We start from the raw sequence: 21455 nt of genomic DNA, 5'->3' as shown, positions 1-21455 counted from the left end.
ATTTCAAGGGACATACTAAAGCGGGAGCTGCTTGGATAGTTTCAGAAGTCTTCGTTATTTTTACACTAACCGAAGAAAATGATATTCTTACCCATTTCCCCATTATTTTTAAAGAAAGTTACAAAATTGCATGCTGAAACATGCCAACAATGTTACTATCCGAGAAAGCATGCAAAACGATGTGTGCAAAATTGTAGCAAAACTTCAGGAAATGAAGGAAAAGAAGGAAATCCAGTTAAACAACATTGACAGACTTGCCAATATGATCACAATGATTGAAGAGGAGATGGTGCAGCTGCGTAAGAGATACGAGAAAGCTGTTCAGCATCGAAATGAAAGGTAAAAACCTAACCTAACGTGAGAAACAAAACACCCAGAGATCCGATTTAGAAATGTTGCCCCTTCTCGAGGCTTGACAGTAGGTCTCCAGGGGCGCATTTGACATTCAGGTTTCATTAGTCTTCTGCAGTGGCGTGTTTAGGGTGGGGGGGCAGTGAGCTGTGTGTTTGCCTGAAAATAAGAAACTGTTCTTTTAAGAGAGACACGCAAGAATAGGGTTTCAGTTGCTCTTTTAAATATCAAAGTTCTGGGATGCCTGGGTGGCTCAGTGGGTTAAGCCGCTGCCTTCGGCTCGGCTCATGATCCCACTGGGATCGAGTCCCGCATGGTCTCCTTGCTCGGCAGGGAGCCTGCTTCTCTCTCCACCTCTGCCTGCCTGTGTGCTCTCTCTCTCTCTCCTTCTCTCTGACAAATAAGTAAAATTAAAAAAAAAAAATTTAAATATCAAAGTTCTTTCCCAGGCTTCCATTCAGATTGCCTCCCTTATCATCAAGTTATTTCAGTATAATTGACATAAATAAGTCTTTGGATCTTGTATCCCCTTTTGTGGCAGATTCGGTCTTAGTATGATATTTATTAAGCCACTCTCCCAGCTCATTTTCTCAGCAAATAGGACCTCTCAGAAGAGCATTATTTCTTCCAGGCTACAATTATGTCATTAATCAATTAGTGCTGTAGCAGTCTTCCCAAGCTGCTTGTGCCCGGGAAATCTGGAATGTGAAATTGTAGGGTCCTGTAGTAATTACCTCTGGTATCAGATGTTTCTTCATTGTAGTTTTGATTGTGGGCTCTTTCATCCAAAGCTGTGTTTGAAGCTTTGGACACTGAAAGGACAAAAAAGGTAGTAAAGCATGGCTCTTAGCTTCTGGTGTCAAGAGAGATGAGGGGATCATGAGAAGAGCCAATAAATGGCAAATGAGATGAAATGTAGAGTTAAGGGTAAGTTAATGCAACCATGTGTGCACATGTTTTAAGGGAGGAGAGAAAGAAAGAGATAAAAAGCAATTAAAGATGAACTCTGGGATAATGGGTATGCAGAGTGTGGGAAGAACTTCAGGGTGAGAAAAACAGTACTGCTTCAAACTACTGGCAGGTGTTTTCTCTGGGATAAAAAGAGAAAAAAAAAAAGTCCTCTTATTTGGCTCCCCGCACAAAACAAATTATTTATGCAGTGTGTTCCCAGGCCCTGGTCAGACCTGTAGGGCTGGAATTGGAAAATTCTTACTTCGTTTCTTTCCCACATTTTCCTCACATGGAGGGGTCTTTCCCCTGGCATGATTACAAAGGACAGAACTTTGCCTGTCTATGGGGAAATTTGCTTCAAATAATATTCAACTTTAAAAGAACCTAATGAGCCTGGCAATTTACATAGAATCACTGCAAAGACACATTCCCTGGCCCCCTGCCTGGGGACTTCTGGCCAGACCTCGGTTGGCAAGTCTGCCCCAAAAGAAGGGCCTGCAGAAAATCAGATTATGGGATCACTTTGCTCATGCCTGGGGAATGATATTTTTTCCCACCCTAGGAAAACCTTTGAGACTTGCAGAGATAACTGTGACCAGCCAACTGCATGATCAGCTCAGAGTCGAGATGCCAACCAGCCCTCCCTGTCCTATCCCCAGGAAAATGGAAAGTGTGGAGTTTAACTAGAAAGCCGATTTCTATTATCTTCTGGAATTATGTAATGTTGATATGTATTTTGTTCCCAGATCCAGAGAGAATCCCCATGACTAATAAAAAAAAGTGGTCTCAACACCCTCTTAACCTTTGCCTCTCCTTTTGGCCATAGTGGTGTTCAGCTGATAGAACGGGAAGAGGAAGTGTGCATCTTTTATGAAAAAATAAATATCCAAGAGAAGATGAAGCTAAATGGAGAAATTGAAATACATGTCCTGGAAGAAAAAATCCGGTTCCTGAAACTGAAGATTGCTGAGAAACAAAGACAGATTCACGTGACCCAGAAATTACTGCCAACCAAGAGGGCACTCGATGCTGACTTAGCAGTGCTCCAAATTCAGGTGGGGAAAACATTCATCAGATGCTTCCTGGGACCAATTTGCTTTATTTCCCCCCCTCTCCTTTATTAGTTTGAAGATCGTATTAAGTTCTTACATATAAATTAAGCCATGCCCCACCTGGTATCTGTACAAACTCATGAGTTAGATGTCCTCTTTAAAAAGGCCACTGCTAAAAATAAAAATAAAAATAAAAATGCCAATGCTCTGGGGCATCTGGGTGGCTCAGTCAGTTGAACGTTGGACTCTTGATTTCAGCGTAAGTCATGATTTCAAGGTCGTGAGCTCGAGCCCCATGTGGGGCTCCACATTCAGTGGAAAGTCTGCTTGAGATTCTCTCTCTCCCTCTGCCCCTCCCCACCCCCTCCCTCTCTCTAATAAATAAATACATAATAAAAAAAATCCACTGCTCCAGGGTGGAATTTATGCCTCAGGCATCCAGGCTACAGATTTTTTTTTCCCCAGGAAGCATTTTCTCCCTTCCTTAGAATTCAGACCCTCCCACGTCTCAACTCTAGCTTCCTCATAGCTCAAAATTTAAGGAATCCAGGCTTTCACTGCCATTGGCATAACTCTGTTTCTGATGCTTGCTTGAAAGATCTTGGAGACCGTCTTGCTCTCTCATTTTTGGAACTCTTGCCCTCTGAAGCCGAGATTTTTGTTTGTTAATTGACAGTCGCATATAATTAGACTCCTTGTTAATCCCTGTAGTTTCCCTGTCATTTAATAGCCTGGTCTCTGACACGGTCTTTTTGTTTTTTTATTTTTATTTTTTTAAAGATTTGTATTTATTTATTTGACAGAGAGAGAGAGATAGCGAGAGAAGGAACACAAACGGGGAGCTGCAGAGAGAGAGGGAGAAGCAGGCTTCCCACTGAGCCTGATGCATGACTCAATCCTAGGACCCTGGGATCATGACCTGAGCTGAAGGCAGACGCTCAATGACTGAGCCACCCAGGCACTCCGACACGGTCTTTTTTTTTTTTTTTTAAAGATTTTATTTATTTATTTGACAGACAGAGATCACAAGTAGGCAGAGAGCCAGGCAGAGAGAGAGAGGAAGGGAAGCAGGCTCCCCGCTGAGCAGAGAGCCCGATGAGGAGCTCAATCCCAAGACCCTGAGACCACGACCTGAGCTGAAAGCAGAGACTTTAACCCACTGAGCCACCCAGGCATCCCCTGACACGGTCTTTTTAAAAGTGGAATAAAACCAAGCAATTTAAACATGAATAAATAAATACGTTGCATATGCTTAAATAATGAATATAAAGCTACCTTCTTCACATGCAATAACTGTATTTTTTTAATGTAAATAGAAGAAAAAAACTAAAAAATTTGTGACTTACACTTTTCCCCACTGCCTCAATGTAGCAGGAATAAATTTTAACCTATCATGTTTTCTAAAATGTCAGGTTTGTTTTCAGGTTTTTTCGGATGATGAAATTCAAATATGTTCAGTTAATGAAATTGTGAAAAAAAACACAACGATTTTAACAAAATAAAATTCTATTCCCAAGATATAATCACTATTAAAATTATCAAAAATCTGGAAGCGATCCATCCAGTCTTTTTCAAGGTTTATAAATAAATGGTTTTCATTAGCCCATGTGGCAGTTTTGAATCCTGTTTTGTTTTGTTGTTGTTGTTGTTTTCTGTGTAATCATGTTATGGGGATTCACATGACTTTGAGGAACAGGATGATGGGTCCACCATATATATTAGGCCATTTGAACATGTGAATGCTGTATCAGTGATAGGATCATTCATTGTGCAAAAATGTGCCAAGGCTCTGATTCCAGTGTTTTTTTTTTTAGCCTTAAGTTCTCCTATTCGCTTCCTCCCTAAGCATAGCCAGTGTAGATGGATTGGTTGGAACACCCCAAGGCATCCTGCAGGCCTCCAAGGTATCCCCTGCAGGATTCCAGTGGCTCTGACTCCTGCGACTATCTTGAGCCGCTCATTTGAGGGATCCCCTCATCAGCACACACACACTGCTTGGCTCACTTCTGTGCCAGGTCAGTGCAGAATTCAGGACTTGCTCCTTCCTCGGCCTACCTACACAAAACCATTCCGGCAAGACCTTGGTCTGCGAACTGATTGAAGGTTTGGGGCAACAGCGTGAAGGTGTATATTACAGAAATGTGAGGAACTGCAAATTCAGTATCAGACATCCATGCCTTGCAAAGATCTGCCGGACCACCCCATCGCTGGTACCATCCCCAGGCGCGTTAGCCCATGCAGCACCCTCGCCCAGCTCCATTCCCCTGGCCTCACTTCCTAAGACTGTCCCCCAAGCACTCCACACTTGTCACAGTTTTACAGAATAATTTGTCTCCTTCCAGCTCCTTTCCAAAACACAGCCTCAGGGCCATCATCACCCATACCAAACTATCAAGATGCCCAGCAGAACAAAAGGACTTTAAATTCAGTAAGATCCACAACAGAAGAATTCTCTGTCTCCTGTGTAAGCCTTGTTAATCACAAATCAGTACTTCTACATAGTGGATAAAATTCATTGTTCTTAAAATATATGCACTTGGCATTTCATTACATGGAACCAGTTATCTGATGTGAAATATAAATTCAGTTGACCCAAGAGGAAAATATATTTAAATTTTTATGCCTGACAGGAGCCTTTTCCATTCTGACTGCCTATGAGTTGAGACATGTGGGTTATGTGTTACCATCAGTTACCTGTCCTGCCAGAGTTAATTCTAAGCCTAAGAATGTTGAATAGAAAGTTTCCCATTAGTCTTCAAAGTCCACTTAATTATTTGTCTACTCAGCACAAATTACATGGGCCCTTTGAAGGACATGATGTAAAATTTTGAGCCTTAGGCAAATCATTTTTGTACCCTGCCTTGCCCTGTTGGATCCCTGTCATATCCTGTTATTTGTCACAGCTGCAGTGTTTTGTGGTTGGTTTGTTTTTGGTTTTTTTTTTTAAGTCTTCCCATTTTTTGCATCATTTCCAGAATTCCCTTAAGGTTTGTATTTTTTCAATTGTTCGAAACAGTTTTTAATTGTCTAACAGTCTAATCCAAGGATTATCATGAGTCATATTTTCCTGGTGCTTATAATAATAGCTCCTTTTTAGGGATCTTGGAAGTCACGTGAACTATTTTAGGACACAACACTATTTTGTATAAAAAAGTAAACATGGGGATTAAGGAGGGCACTTGTGATGAGCACTGGTGTTGTATGTAAGTGTGAGTCACCAAATTCTACACCTGAAACCAATATTGTAGTGTGTGTTAACTAACCGTAATTTAAATAAAAACTTAGAAAAAGTAAACAGTTTTTCCTCAGAGACCCATGGGGAAATAAGAGCAATCAAGGTACTAATTTGATAAGCAAGGACTGTATTTTTGTTCCTTATTTAATTTCCTAATTAAGAAACTAAAACATTAAACATTGTTAATAATAAATGGAATAATTATATATTTATGCCTGTTTATATATATATATATTTTAACTCCATATTAAGGGCAATTAAGCAATGTTGTGAGGGAGAAAAAGAAAAAAATAAATTATTTATGTCACTATTTTAAACTCTTTTTGTGAGGAGAAAGCGAATACATGAATTAAAGATTAAATTTTACCCATATCACTCTGGGACATGTTGTGAAGTACTTGAGATGTGTTCTCTCAGTTAATGAGTCAGCCCCATTGAACTGGGCCTTACCTTCCCATTTGACAGTTGAGGCAACTAAGGTTTAGAGAAGAAAAGTGATCTGCCTAAGATTGCACAGGTTTTCTGTAGAAAAAATTGAAAATGATGAATCTTGGGGGAGCCTGGGTGGCTCAGTCGGTTAAGCATCTGCCTTCGGCTCAGGTCATGATCTCAGGGTCCTGGGATCAAGTACCGCATCGGGCTCCCTGCTCAGCGGGGAGCCTGCTTCTCCCTCTCCCTCTGCTACTTCCCCTGCTTGTGCTCTCTCTCTCTGTCAAATAAATAAATAAAATCTTAAAAAAGAGAAAGAAAAAGAAAATGACTCTTGGCTTTCACAGTGTTCTACGTCTCTCCCCACAAAATGAAACTAAGTGTGACTGCCTCTCCTACTTGGGAGCTGCCTTATTTCTTCATCTACTTCAAAGTCTTGTTAAATCAACTAGTGTAGTTGAAATATGAAACATTATATTAGGCAGTTAGCAAAAAAGATAAAAATAGTTCAGGCTGTTTCCTCACAGACCCGTAAACTGTATTGACATAGTAATTAAGAACTTTATTCTTTGGGAAGCCATTAAACCTATTGCCAACAAAGGGGTATAAGCTGGAGTCCCATATGTTGTCTGCCTTGTATATTATCTACTTTGGCTTCTATAACAACCTAAAATGAAGGGGTCAGTTCTGTATAGTTTGAGCTGTACAACCACATAGCATCCCATAGGTATGACACAAAGGACTGGTTGTCATCAGCTCTTTCTGTGATGACTCAGAACTCACTGTCTTGCTTCCGAGAACAGTTACAGGGCATCACCCTCACGGTACCATGGGTGAGCAGAGTTATTGTTCAGTCCAGGTCCCGGCTGATGGGATGTTAAAGGAGTTCTCTTTTCCACCTTTGCCTGGATGGATCCTTCCAAAACACTGTGAAGACCCTGGGCTATGTAGTTTTAAAATTTACTGAGCAATACAGTTAGTTTTGAAGTTAATGTTTCCTTCTTTGTTTAATAGTTTTCTCAGTGTACAGACAGAATAAAAGACCTGGAGAAAAAATTCATAAATCCTGAGGATGAGAGCAGAATCCGCTTCATTCCAGGGAAAGATATGACCCAAGAGGAAATGATCAAAAAATTAGATGCGGTAAGCATTCTTTCTTATAATAGTGTCTACTAGCTCCTTGTTGATCAGTGTCCCAGTTGTCTGTGGTACAGTTTCATCTGATGCTGACAGACTTATCCCCCAACCCTCACTCTTCTAGCCATGAATACAGTCCTTTCACCGTAATCCAGTAACAAAAGCTAAGCTTGTTTCTAATGCTTGCCGGAAAGAAAGAAAACCTGAGTGGTTTCAAGATGCCCACTTTTGTCTCATAGCCCAAAGGAACAATTTTGGCATCTTTAGTGGATTAATCTGTCTTCCTGATGGGGACGTATCAGAGGAATGGCAACATGGAAACTGGGTGGAACTGAGAGGGCCACCCCCTGCCATGGAGAGGAAGCCTTCCCAGGGCCGTCTGGAGGGGGTTGGAGTGAGGGAAGTCTTGACCTAGCCCAGTGCTAAAGACTTTCCTAGAGCCACCTTGCAATTGTATAAAAGCAATGGGTCTTCATTAAGGGGAAAAAATAGTGCTCTAATTAAGAAAGATTTTTTGACATGCATGACTTTTTTGTCCTTTTATTGAATTTGTTTTCAACTCTAGCTGGAACTACAGCTGGCCAAGAAGGAGGAGAAGTTACTGGAAAAGGACTTCATCTATGAACAGGTGTCCCGGCTCACTGACAGGCTCTGCAGCAAAACTCAGGCCTACAAGCAGGACACGCTGCTCTTAGCCAAGAAGGTCTGCCTGAGACCCTGCCTTGTCCCTTCTGCCTACAGGGCTTTCATTTCCCACAGACTGCCGTTATTTATCCAGAGCAGCGCTGGAGAGATTAGGCTTTGTGACTAGAGACACATAAAGATGTAGAATTGAAGATGTAAAGATGAATCTTAGAAAATTGTCCAAAGTAGGTTTCAGTCTTGTTCCCTGAATGAATATTCACTTTATACTGGGCAAACTTAAGCTTTTCTTTTCTTTTTTAAAAAGATTTTATTTATTTGACAGAGAGAAAGACAGTGAGAAAGGAAATACAAGCAGAGAGAGTGGGAGAGGGAGAAGCAGGGAGCCCGATGCAGGGCTCAGTCCCAGGACCCTGAGATCATGACTCAAGTTGAAGGCAGATGCTTAATGTCTGAGCCACCCAGGCACCCCAAACTTAAGCTTTTCTTTTTCTTTTTTTCTTTTTTTAAAGATTTTATTTGTTTATTTGACAGACAGAGATCACAAGTAGGCAGAGAGGCAGGCAGAGAGAGAGAGGAGGAAGCAGGCTCCCCGCTGAGCAGAGAACCCAATGCGGGGCTCGATCCCAGGACCCTGAGATCATGTACCTGAGCTGAAGGCAGAGGCTTTAACCCACTGAGCCACCCAGGCGCCCAAACTTAAGCTTTTCAATGACAGTTTACAAGTTTCACTTAACAGGGCACCTATTCAAAATAAGTTACTACCCTTGTATTTCATGTGCCAAGTTAAAGCCTTTCTAGTTCCTTGTGCTTAGAGGGCCTCACTTACCCAGCAGTCCACCTGAAAACACCCCCAATTCAGAACTCATCCAGGACCCAGGAACAGACAGGGACTATTACAAGAGAATAGCAATCACACGACACATGGTGTAGTAGTCATAATTTTTAGTTTACTACTAATTATTAGTTACTACTAATTAGTAGTAGTCATAATTTCATACGTTTAAAATATGAGGACTGCTAGAATCAAAGCTCCCCGGTCAGACTAGGACTGCTCTAGCGGCCCTGGAAGGGGCAGCTGGCAGGTGGGAGGTTGGTGATTGAGGGGAGGAAGGGTGTCGCACCACTGGGCAATGAAGGAACCCCCCCCCCCAAGCCCTGCTCACCTGGCCTTCTGGCCCCCAGGAACCTCCTGCTGTGACAGCCCAGGGATTTGAGTCAGCAATAGTTACTGAACCTGCTGTGTGCTCCCCTCGTGAGCACATGAGGCTGTGTGGGCAGAAGCAAAGAGGAAGGGACACATGATCCATACCTAGTGTCAGGAGACAGGTAAAAAAATAGACCATGGTAACACCCACACCCGTGATGGTGGGCTCCTGGCGGCAGCAACTGTTCCTCATTCTTCTTTTTTTTTTTAAGATTTTATTTATTTGAGAGAAAGAGAGAGAGAGTGTGTGTGTGTGTGCACGCACATGCACGGGGGAGAGGCGGAGGGAAGGGAAGAGAATCTCAAGCAGACCCCCTGCTGAGTGCAGAGCCCCACTCGGGGCTCCATCACATGACTCTGAGATCATGACCTGAGCCAAAACCAGAAGTCTGACACTTACCCAACTGAGCCACTCAGGCGCCCCACATTCTTCATTCTCCTTAATTTCCCCAGTGTCTAGTGTGCACTAAATTCAAGAAAAGTATTTATCAAATGAGTACATTCAGTCCCATCCTAGAAACAGTTCTGGCACACTAAAGAAACAGAAAATCACTGTGGCACACTAAGGAAACAGAAAATCAGGTGTCCTTTGCTGTCTTTATTAGGCTTTTACAGGACTGCTCTGAGGACTTCGGCCAGCCAGCGGATCCCTCAGTCCCGGGGCTTGTGTGCAGCTCACAACTTTACTTCAGAAAATAAGAAATGTTAAGACTTCTGTAGTCTCATGAACTTTGCCTGAACTGGCATGCTCAATGTTTTCTTTAAATGTTGCCTCCCTTCCTTCCGCCAATGAATTTCCCTCTCTTTAGGGTAAGTCCCTTTTCACAGAGGGCTGGCTTGTGGAGGCTGTTGGCAGAGTATATCCCGAAGTCAGCAGTAATGCTAGAGAAATGCAAATGGTGACGATTGCCCCATGGGTGGCTTCATTCCTAGGAGTCAGCCTCGTCTTTATCTCCCCCACCCCACCTGCCTTTCCCCACCTTTGCTGCTCTCTCCCTGGCTTTTCTTTCCATTTAAAACTATGCAGTAGGCAGAACTAGAAGGTAGAATGGTTCAGATTCCAGGTCTGTGATTTACCAATAGGAGTGAATGATCTTGAGGAGGATACCTAAACCATTTTAAAAGTAAGTTTCCTAATCTGTGAAATCAGTGTGATATCAGTTTAAGTTGTAAGCATTCAGTAGTTGAGAAGTGGCCTAATTCCTTGTGCCAGCTCAACGAGAATGTGTATCTCAAGTCTCTCACCTTTCCTAGCGAGCTTAGGGTTCCTCTTGCAAGTCTCCCAAGTGAACAGAAAATGGGAATTAGTGAAATTTAAGATAATGACTATCCATTGAGTGCTCGCTTCGGCAGCACATATACTAAGCTTCAGCTTCCTAAAAATTACTGCAGTGTAGAACAGTTTTAAAATGTATTTTCCTTATTCCTTTAAAGAGACAATGTGTATATAATAATCAGTCATTATATTTTCAGAGAAAGATAAATCATTGGCAGCAACATTTCTCTACGCAAATATACAGATAGACCAGTGTATGCTCTGTTAGGGAGAAAAAAGTGTCTCAAGATCAGGTGTAGTTTTTGGAAGTTCACATTCATGTGTCAGTGTACCCTGGTTCAAAGGCCCGGAGGATTAAAATAGAATAGAATAGAATTTATTAATTCCTTCATTCAACAAACATTGTTTTAACTGTGCTTGGTGCCTATGTTCCACTTAGTCCTATCTTTTAATTCTTTGATGATAACTAGCTGATGTGAAACGGTAAACATACACATAGAACAAGGAACATTTCCTTTCAAATTACTGGCCAGATTTTCCCCAGGTTCAGCTCATGCTTGCTTATGACCCAATGGTGATACATCCCAGGAATTATGATCAATAATGCAACCACAATGAGATATGATATTTTCCATTAAAAATAATTTCAGGGGTGCCTACTTGTGATCTCTGTCTGCCAGATAAATAAATAAAAATCTTTTTAAAAAATAAAAATAAGGGGTGCCTGGGTGGCTCAGTGGGTTAATCCTCTGCCTTGGGCTCAGGTCCTGATCCCAGGGTCCTGGGATCTAGCCCCACATCCGGCTCTCTGCTCAGCAGGGAGCCTGCTTCCCCGTCTCTCTCTGCCTGCCTCTCTGCCTACTTGTGACCTCTCTCTGTGTGGAATAAATAAATAAAATCTTTAAAATAATAAATAAATAAGTAAATAAATAAATAAAAATAATAATTTCAGATGCAGGACTGCTGCTGATCATCTTCTATAAGTAACAAGTAATTTTTTAAAAAGATTCTATTTATTTATTTGACAGAGATCACATTTGACAGAGAGGCAGGCAGAAAGAGAGGGGGAAGCAGGCTCCCTGCTGAGCAGAGAGCCCGATGCGGGGCTCGATCCCAGGACCCTGGGATCATGACCTGAACCGAAGGCAGAGGCTTTAACCCACTGAGCCACCCAGGTGCCCTGTAACAAGTAATTTTTAAATATAGTTTTGGTCCTACCACATTTTTTCCTGCTAGATGAGTGAGAAATTAAAAACATGGCAAAATTAGGCCAGAAACTTAGACATCAAGAATACCCTGTCCCTTCTCCTTATCACCTCTTAAAATAAAGGGACTATTTCCCTCAGTGCTACCCACCTGGAACTCTATTAACCACATGAACAGATCTGTTTCTTCTCCATCCTATCCTTATTCACACAGCCAAGGTAGTGGGCTCAATCTCCGAGATCTCCTCTAATTCTTATTTTTCTCTGCATTCCTCCTTAAACTCTCCTTCCTTCAGGGAAGGATGCCCCCCACCATCCTAGACAGCCCTCAACCCGCCATTTTCTTAACTCTTCATGGAAGCTATGTAGTCTAAGCCTTGGGCACTTTCATTCTAGATGAACGGCTACCGGAAAAAGATCAAAGATGCTACGGAACAAATGATGGCTCTCGTTGCTGAGCTGTCCATGAAACAAGCTCTGGCCATTGAACTCCAAAAGGAAGTCAGAGAGAAGGAAGACTTCATCTTCTCTTGCAATTCCAGGATAGAAAAGGGTCTGCCACTCAATAAAGACATTGAGAGAGAATGGTTGAAGGTACTTCGAGATGAAGAAATGTATGCCTTGGCCATTGCTGAAAGAAATCGGGTAAGCTTTGTCTTCCATGTCCCATTGGCAAAGAGTGCCAGGAAGGGCCATTTTCAGGGATTTCAGTCCTCCTGAAATAGAAGGAAAATTCCCACTATACCACACACCTAGTTCTGACAATCATTAGAGAGGAGTTTTGCTTAAGACAGGATGTAGACAAGTCAAAATCATAGTCCAGAGTGCCATAATATTCTCCAGAAAGCCCTCATTGAGCACCAAGGCCCACCCCACTGTCTTACATCGTGGCCTCTGTAGCGTTCAGCCATTGGCAGGACGGTGGCTCGGCTAGCACTGGTTTTATCCATATGTCTTTAGTCTCTGTCCTTGTACCCCTACTCAGACCATACCTTATTCTCCCATATCTGGCTATCGGGCGCCCCCACAGCACACTGCAAGGCCTTCAGCATCTTCTGGGTGCCACACTTCTGCAGACTCTGTCCCTTGGTCTGTGTCATAGGCCTCAAGATCACAGCTTTCTTCTCCTGCCACTGGCCTCAGTCTAGGTCTATCACTGACTGTGCCTGCATGATGGGTGCCAAGTCTTGCCTACTCCTATGACCTTTTAATATTTTTACAATGGAATTGGGCATCTTCCTAAGAAGACTACATCCTGGAGACCTACAGCTCAGCGACTATCAAGTAGATATCCCGCAAAGGATCATTATTCACTCCCTAACCCAGGAACACATGCCTTCCAAATATATGCTAGGAGTATCTGAAAATAGGGTCAGATTTGTAATCCCCACAGTGTCCAAGACTGGTTTTTTAGGGCATTCAGATTTTACCTGTGGTGTCCCAGCTGTCATTTACCTGTCTCCATTATTTAGAGTTCTTCTTAATACTGTAAGAACTTCCTCTATTCTCCAGAAGCACAGGCAGAATCCTGAGGACCTTGAGGTTCAAAGCAAACTCCTGACCACATCTCTCCTCTGGTTCTACTTTACTCCTTAGTTCCTCCTTTGTAACATTTGCTCACCAATGAGTACTCCAGTGTTTTTCAAAAACATGGAAATAATTAGTGCTCGATGAAAGATACTGAAGGTGGAATACAGGGAATTTAGGACCCGCTAACCAGTTTATGTTAAACGCTAAACCCCAGGAACAGAATGATGCTTGAGCCACATGGGTCATTCCCAGGAGACGAGTGTGTGTGTGTGTGTGTGTGTGTGTGTGTGTGTGTGTGTGTGTGTGTGTGTTTAGTGACTCCACCCTCATACCCGCCTATCCCTTTGGGAAAATATCAGCCAGCACAGCCTAAGGCTGCTGAGACCCAGCTGTGTCTGCTGGACCCTAAGTATGAAGTGACTTCAGTATAATTTTCCAGAGACTAAAAAGGAAAAATCATTCTTTGCAGGAGTTCTTGGTAACAGATAACCGCCAGCTGCCCAATGGTGTTTACACAACTGCAGAGCCACGTCCAAATGCCTACATCCCAGAGGCAGAGGCCACTCTTCCTTTGCCTAAACCATATGGCGCATTGGCTCCTTTCAAGCCCAGTGAACCAGGGGCCAATATGAGGCACATAAGGAAACCTGTTACAAAGCCAATTGAAATCTGAGCATGTGAACCAATCTGGGCTTCTAAAAGAGACACTTTAACCAGGCTTCCTCATATGCACAGCTGGAAAGTATCAGTATAGCAGCTCTAAATTACAAATAGTGTCCACAATCGACCAACAACGGACAACAACATGGCTTCCTTTCGCACTCATCAGCTACTACATTTTACATGATGTTACATAGAATTTTCCTACAGTTATGTCAAAGCATATTTCTGTATTTTTCCCTTTATATACTATCTTTCAGAAATATGTAGTTAAAGAAAAATAAATTTTCAATGCAGTACAGAAATTGGCAGTGTGGTCTGTTTATTAAAGAAGAAAAATGCATGTACTGTTCAATACACTCACTTGAAAAAGAAAGATAGAATGATTGCTTGAAAAGTAAAATATCCCAAGTATCACAGAGGTTATAATTTACTTTGTTAAATTTACTTTGTTAAACAGTTGCATTTGAAGTTCATGTTGGTAAATGTAAATCAAGTAAAATGCAGTAAGGAAGCTTGTCCTTCTAAAAGTAATTTTATGGTCATTCTTTTTACAAGTAAAGAATCCTTTTGCTGCAAAAATAATTATACCCTAATTTTACTTTCTTATTAATCTAGATTTTTTTACAATGTCATATACAAATAAACCTGTGATTAAGTTCTGACTCCAGATTTTTAAAAATTTCAATGAAAACATTTACAGCTTTTCGTATAGCAGAGTTGGAAAATGAGGCCAGTTCCACTTAACTTTGTTACTCTGATTTTATTGCATTTTACCCAAGTATATTTTGCTAATTCTGTTTTTATATTTTCTCATGTATGAAAATATCCAAGTGGATTTGAAAACTGATTTTACCTCATTAATATGTTCAAGCCATATTTCATATTGGGGTCAGGTATGGATTTTGTGTCACAATTCTGGAAGTGAGAAATACCACATTCCTTCTTCTTCTTCTTCTTCTTTTTTTTTTCTAAATGAAAGAAAATCCAAGCCCCCATCCTGCCAGAATGGAGGGAAATTTAATCTCGTCCTCAGCCTCCAAGTCAGTCCTGAATCTAAGTTGGTTGTTTTATAAAGTTATTAAAAAGCAAAGTGCCCGTGATAAATAACAGTGTGGTTAATACAAAGGAACACTGCATACTTTAACACAGCTCTTGGGTTGCAGGGATCCAAAAAACAGACCTATAGGAATGATGTAAGAATGGAAATATAATTTTTTAACAGAAAGGGTTGAATGTTTAAGTATTACAGCCTGTGCTACTGGTGCACACAGAAGAGGCCACCGTGTGCCGGCATGGTGGGGAGTCACAGCCTGATGGACCAGTTTATCGGGCCCTTAAACGTATGTAAGATTTCAGTAAGTGGGGAGGGACTTCCAGGTGGGGGAAAGAGCCTGAGTCAGGCTTGGAAGTAAGAAGACAAAAGCTGTTCAAGGCCCAGTGAAGTGCCCTGGCTGGAACAGCATGTTCACGTTGGGGGAACTGTGTCAGGCCGGGATTTAGGAAGCCCTGCACATCGAGGAGTTTGGGTCTTATCCTGTATCGAATGGCTGTGACAGAAGAGTGACAGGACCAGTTTCCATGTAAGCCGGACGACTGGGACTTCAGAAAGACAGCGTAACAACGCAAGTATGAAAAGGGAGGGGGTGAAAAATAACGATCTTCTCAAGAGAAGAGAGTCTAACATGCTGACAAGGCTCTGCTATTTTGAGCCTCTGTGACGACTACATATTTGACCAAAAAGGGAAATTCTGTAGGAGAGGGCAATTTGGGGAACACAAGTAGAATTTTAGAAGAGAAGTTGAATGACTGTACTACCTAGTGATATTCAGAGTCATGACAATTCCGTAAGTTCCCTGTGAGAAACTGTGAAGAGAGAAAAGCAAAGGGCACGGGCTGACCCAGGCAAGCGACCACTGTTATGGGTCAGAATGAAGCACTATATGAGAGAGGGGGAAAAAAAAAGAAAAGGGGGAGAACTAGTTGGGTGTCCTTGAGGGCCTCAGAGACAGAACATGCTCGTGGGCTCATGATTCCTGGCTGGAATAAAAGGGCTATGTTCAAAAACTGAGAGGCCAAAATCTTCAGTGTTTTTTTTTTTTTTTAATGTCAAGATATAACTAAATCAAACTTTTATAAATACAAAAAACTTTAACATATTACAGCACAGTTCCATCTGAACCATCACAAAGACAAATCCTACTCTTCACACTGTTATGTACACACTGCTGTATGGGACAAATTACCCATTACTGGACTTAGCCAGATTTGACCCAGTCCAAGTCCCCAGTTCCCAGTTCAGTTCTTTGAAAAGTATCCTCTTTCCAAATACAGTTCTTCCGTAACGAATTTTTCTACTTCTCGTATGTTATCTTCAATGACACATCTAGTTTTTGTTGTTCTAAGCACTGTCCCCTACATTTCTTAAAGCATATTTTATTTCAGAGTGCAAAAGTGAGTACAAAGTCACTTTGGGCCTATGAAGTCATTAGGAAGATAAGCCACTAGGAAGATAAGCCGCGAAGTCACCCCTGAGGACACATGCTTCTCAGACCGTTCTGTCACCCCTGTCCACTTGACTGCTTGTCTGCTTTTGAAAGCCAGGATGAGGTATAGTAGTTTAATTCTGCCTGAATGAGTACTAGATTGAAATTCAGATGGCTTAACAGTGTATTCTGATTTGGCTCACCAATTGTAAATACTGGTAAAGGACTCTTGACAGAAGTCAAGCTAATGAGCAAGACTGAAACATCGGGAGCAGATACAACTGCACGTTCTTTTTTTACAAGCCTAAGAGCATCGTGGTGTGTTTCAGAGCTGCTTCCTCCACAAATTTTGCATCCACATTGTCATGTCCTTCAAAAGCTAACAGAGCTGGAAAAGTAAGGAGAAAAGAGTTACTACGTAGCCATGGAACTTCTAGAATCACATTGTGCCTGCAGCTCATTGAAATCATATTTATTTTATATTTTAGTAAAACACATTACTCTGAAAATGTGTTCTTAAAATTCATTCTACCTCAGCCCCCAAGAAAAGTCATTCGCACCAACCGAATGGGTTTTGAAACCTCTTAAACCCTTTTAAAACCAAATTCTTTTGGTAAATTACTCTGGGAATGAAATTGTATGCTACTAATTAAAACCAGCTGCAGCAGGACTACTTAGAAGCAAGGGGTAGTCCAGAAAGAAAAGGGTCCACACAAGTGAATCGGGACAGCCATGTCAAGAGAAAAAGCAGGAAAGCCCGAGGGCAGATGAATGATGTTACCTCGATTGGAAGATTCTATATCTGTCAGTATTTCAATGAAGTAGTTCAGGGGCAGGAACTCCACACTGCCTGGCGACTTATCAATCATAGAACTCCGGGGCTACAAGGGAAACCACATCTGCTATTAACTGATTTTCCAAAACAAGCACAAACTTAAAAAAGAGGGCAAAGGGGCGCCTGGGTGGCTCAGTGGGTTAGGCCACTGCCTTCGGCTCAGGTCATGATCTCAGGGTCCTGGGATCAAGTCCCGCATCGGGCTCTCTGCTCAGCAGCGAGCCTGCTTCCCTCTCTCTCTGCCTGCCTCTCTGCCTACTTGTGATCTCTCTCTGTCAAATAAATAAATAAAATCTTTAAAAAAAAAAAAAAAGAGGGCAAAGAACTACAGTTGCTGTCTCTGCGGACACGCTGAAACGGGCCAATAGGATCCAACAGCACTTAGTGGGGCCATGCTCGCTCGCACACTCACCTGTTTCTTATAGTTCAGCAGCAGCACCCTCACGTGGTTCCGGGAAATGATGTTAGAACTCATAGGATGATCCCAAAGGCGACAGATCTTCTGACCAATAAGCTATTAGGCAAATCGAAAAATATGTAGCGTGGGATTTTTAGGGCATTGAAACTACTCTGTGTAATACCGTAATGATGGACCCATTGTATTATACGTGTGTCCAGATGCACAGAATGAACAACACTGAAAGCGAACCCTGATGTTAACTATGGACTTAAGGTGATGGTGATGCGTCAGTGCAAGTTCATCAGTGGGAACACAGGGACCGCAGTGGTGGGGGATGTTGGTAACAGGGGATGCTCTGCACGTGTGGAGGCAGGCGGCTGGACGGGGACTCTCTGGACCTTGCACTTAATTTTCCATTGTCCAGTAGACATAAAACTACTCTAAAGAAATTAAGTCAATAATAACAATAAAAGAATGCAAAAATATAGAGAGGAGAATGTAGCTTATACTGTTATCAAGTACACGTACCTTATAGCTACCTATAATTTAAGAAGGATTACTGCCAAGTGCTGGTTAGTCTACAAGAGAGGCCCTTTATGGTTAATGACCCTTGAAGAAAGGCCCTCTCCTATGAGGTGTGCCTCTGAATTTTGAATAAATACTCCCTTAAATTCAACCCCAAGAGTAGTTTATTCACTGATGTTGCCAAATTCTTTTGAAATCGAGTTCATCTGCCACTCTTCAAAACGGGGTACCTGCAAACTCTAAGTGAGGTCTCGACAGGAAGAGGCATGCTCTCGCCAGTGTTTGCCCAGAAAATTTTAATTCCCTAAGAGTTCGAGGCAAAAAAAAAAAAAAAAGAAAGAAAAAATCAAATGTAGAGACCAAACTAAATGTTCAGAGACTTTCCCCAGAGAGACCTAGCCATGGAAAATATGCTTTGTTTTCTATCCTTGCCTTTGCCTCAGTAAGCTGTGAGGAGGAGAGGGCGTTACAAAGGAAAACGATTAGGTCCAGAAGACAGCAGACATCCCTTCGTTGGGAGGATTGTGCCAGAGATACAAGTGTTCAAGGTACGTAAACAGAGCAGAGAGCTGGCCCTGGGCTGGTAGGGTCAGGAAGTTTGCAGAGTCTCAGGCTCTGAAGACCTTGCTGTGGAATTTCATATTTTCATAGTATTTCTGACTCTGAGAGCTAATATCCCCCGTAAAAAACAAGGAGTGCCTGGCTAACCCTTTCTCTCATGTTTCTCCTCCTTCCTTCAACCTGGGAATGTTTTCCTGCTGTGGTAGAAACGACATGAGAGGAAATGCAGTTCCAGAACCTTCTGACCTCACCTATATTTAAATTTCTTATCAGTTTAAATACCGAAAGCACATGTTTCCCCTCTCCCTCCCCTCAGACTCACAGATATAAATATTAGTGTGGTTTCCTAAGAGGATAAAATGGCTAAATGTTTCAGGCAGGCTGTGCCAGGCAGTACAAAGCCAGAGGAACAAGCACTTTGTCGGTGCGGCAGGGAAGGGCCAGCAGGGGTGGAGAAGGATGGGATTTCTTGGGAAGGACTGAAAAGTGAAGCAGTTCAATTGACTTTAGCCCAAAACAAGCAAATGCTCCCTTTGCAGGAAGAAACTGAAGGAGGTTCATACCAAGGCTTATGGAGAGAATAAAACATAATTCAGGATTACCGGGGGAAGCCGTACAATGATGCTGAATTTTAGTTTTTCATTTTTCTCTGAATTGTCCAGATCTACAAAAAAGTTAGATTGGCAAATAAAACAATCTCCATTTTAATCATCTGAGCAAGCTAATAATACTTCAGTGGTTCATTCTGATAACACACACATCCCCACCCTGGATTCTCAAGCCAATTCCAACAGTATCTTGAAAATTTTGGTTTGTGTCTCTCAGTACAAGGGCTGTCTCTTAATGAAGCAGTTTCTATATGGCATGGAGCATGGTTCTGTAATGAGCTGCTGCCCACAAAACGATTTTACTAACTAAAAACAGAAGACACCTTGGGAAACAGCAAATACTTGAACATATATTAGCAAAACTCATCTCCAAAACACCACAATGAAGAATTTCAGCAAGGGATTACACTAGAGACCTTCAAGTTCAGGTTCACACAAGCACTGCCTCTCTCCAATCCCTTGCACTTCAGTCTAAGTCTGAGATGACAGAGTTAATCAGCTGAAAGTAAGCCATTTCATGACATTTTCTTGAGAAGGCTTCAGAGTCTCCTATCCTCAAGTGCCCTCGTGTACAGAGAAGGAATGTAATAGCCGTGTGGGGCTTGAGAAGCCCTTTGGGGCTCTTGAAGGCCTAAGCGCTGTAAATTAGCCCAAAGGCTGGTTACAGGAAATGAACTGTACTCAGCAGGACAAGCTGCCTCATTTGCGGAGTCCACTGCAAAAGGCAAATGATGATTCCCTTGTTTCAATATTAAGGATTTCAAGATTTAATGTCGAGCATTAAACTGAGCACAGATGGCCGTGCATGCAGCAGGGCCCTGGGTGACCACACGGGTGGCACACCACAAAGCCAGCCCTCGTGGGGCTCAGAGCGGGGTGGGCTCTATAGTGAACTCAGGGCCTCCTACCTTTCATGAGCCTCGTGACAGCTGTTTCAGTGAGAAGCAACACTCCACAATCAATGTAATGCAGCAGGTTATACAAAGGGAGGCAGTGGACACCGAGCATCGTATGCAGAGTGTGAAAACCTAGACGAGAGATCAGGAGGGTAAACGGGGTCAGCCAGCATCTCCAGCCTTCTGGAGGGAGAGAACTCAATGACGTTAATAAAGCCCTTAGCCCAGTGCCTTGGCACCTAGAGTCCAACACATGCTGCTTGAAGACAAGATCCAAGTCCCCTGCTTCACGTTATCATGACTAAGGATTGTGCTGAGTAGATATGAGTTCCCAGCAAGCATGTGTGTCCCTTCCTAGGAAAAAGGACAAAATGAGTCCAAGTCCTGTGTGAGGAAAAACCATTTTACAGCTTAATAGGCTTGCAATTCTGCAGTAAGATGGCAGAAGAGAACAATTAACAGAAGAGCTTCAAACTCCAGGTGCCCAGGCTAAAAGGCTGACACACGGGGACCACCTTGTCAACACAGAAATTTTGAACCAGTAGGGGACAGTCTGTATGCCTGACCTCTGTGTATGCCCTGAAGAAGGGCTTTTGAGGTCTGCTTGAACTAAATTTAAAAAAAAAAAAAAATTAAATAGTATGGTCAGAGAGCAAATCTATAGGAATTCAACAGAGAGGATTCAAACCCAAGTCTTGTGGGGAGGGCTACTCAAATGCTCAGAAATGAAGCGTTCTGAACACAGTATTAATAATAAGCAATAAAAATGACATCCAGAGAAGAAGATACCAGTCCAGGAGAGAATCAGAAAAGCCATCTTGGAAAAGAAAACACATATGAGGGGAGCTTGGAAGGGTAAATGCAATCCCTGGGCATGGATATGAGGCCAGAGAACATATAAAGAGGAGACAGTGGAAAGAGTCACCTGCATGGCAGACCTGGACCAGAGTCCTGCTGTGCTGCTTACTAACTACAGGTAAGTAGCCTTTGTGAGACTCCATTTCTTCATCCCTGGAAGGGAGCCACTAGTACACATTTCCCACATGGCTGCCTGAAGAGCTAACGCAAGGTCTATGAAGAGCCTGGCACATGAGAGAACAACAATGACCAGTAACAAACTCATCCCGAGGCCTTCCATCTATGCACCAGCCAACTCGATCCTCATTCAACACCATGAGGTGGGAACCACTCGATTCCCATTTTATCAATGGGGAAACCAGGATTCACAGGAGCTAAGAAAGTTGCCCAGGATCGTATCATTAGTAAGTTGCAGAGCTCTATTTGAATGCAGGCTATGGGACTTTGGCCAACACTTACCCATGACAATTGCCTGCCCCAAGAACTGGTAGCTGGATCGATGGGGCAAGATGAACAGTGGCTGAAAGTTGAGAAAGTATGGGGCATGTTCAGAAAGTAGTGAAAGACCCAGCTGAGATGGAATCAAGTGTATGAGAGGAATGGTAGGAGGT

At 42.5% G+C, this 21455-nt stretch overlaps 2 protein-coding genes across 8 annotated transcripts in view; one reads left to right on the top strand and one right to left on the bottom strand.

Annotated features, from left to right (window-relative positions):
- The window catches only part of CCDC146 (coiled-coil domain containing 146), a 93369-nt gene extending 79514 nt beyond the window's left edge, over positions 1-13855 (top strand). The window contains exons 13-18 of the mRNA XM_046021058.1: positions 115-339; positions 2129-2357; positions 7033-7161; positions 7721-7858; positions 11882-12130; positions 13485-13855. Of these exons, the coding sequence (XP_045877014.1) occupies positions 115-339; positions 2129-2357; positions 7033-7161; positions 7721-7858; positions 11882-12130; positions 13485-13688 (1174 nt within the window). The 3' untranslated portion in view covers positions 13689-13855. The remainder of the gene's footprint in view (positions 1-114; positions 340-2128; positions 2358-7032; positions 7162-7720; positions 7859-11881; positions 12131-13484) is intronic.
- Positions 13856-15764: 1909 nt separating this feature from the next.
- The window catches only part of LOC123951655 (gamma-secretase activating protein), an 84156-nt gene continuing 78465 nt past the window's right edge, over positions 15765-21455 (bottom strand). For 5 of the 7 annotated variants that reach the window (XM_046020489.1, XM_046020490.1, XM_046020486.1 and 2 more), the window contains 5 exons: positions 19999-20118; positions 19085-19146; positions 17409-17510; positions 16943-17042; positions 15765-16549 (listed from right to left, as the gene is read on the bottom strand). In XM_046020489.1, coding sequence (XP_045876445.1) covers positions 16458-16549; positions 16943-17042; positions 17409-17510; positions 19085-19146; positions 19999-20118 — 476 coding nt within the window. In that variant the 3' untranslated portion in view covers positions 15765-16457. Of the gene's footprint in view, positions 16550-16942; positions 17043-17408; positions 17511-19084; positions 19147-19998; positions 20119-21455 lie in introns of those variants that run through there. The other 2 variants (XM_046020491.1, XR_006820492.1) reach the window with 2 other exon arrangements.

The sequence above is a fragment of the Meles meles genome, chromosome 10 (assembly GCF_922984935.1).
Source record: "Meles meles chromosome 10, mMelMel3.1 paternal haplotype, whole genome shotgun sequence".
Classification (NCBI taxonomy): domain Eukaryota; kingdom Metazoa; phylum Chordata; class Mammalia; order Carnivora; family Mustelidae; genus Meles; species Meles meles.
Note: the sequence above shows the minus strand (reverse complement) of the source record. Positions and strands in the feature narration are given on the sequence as shown.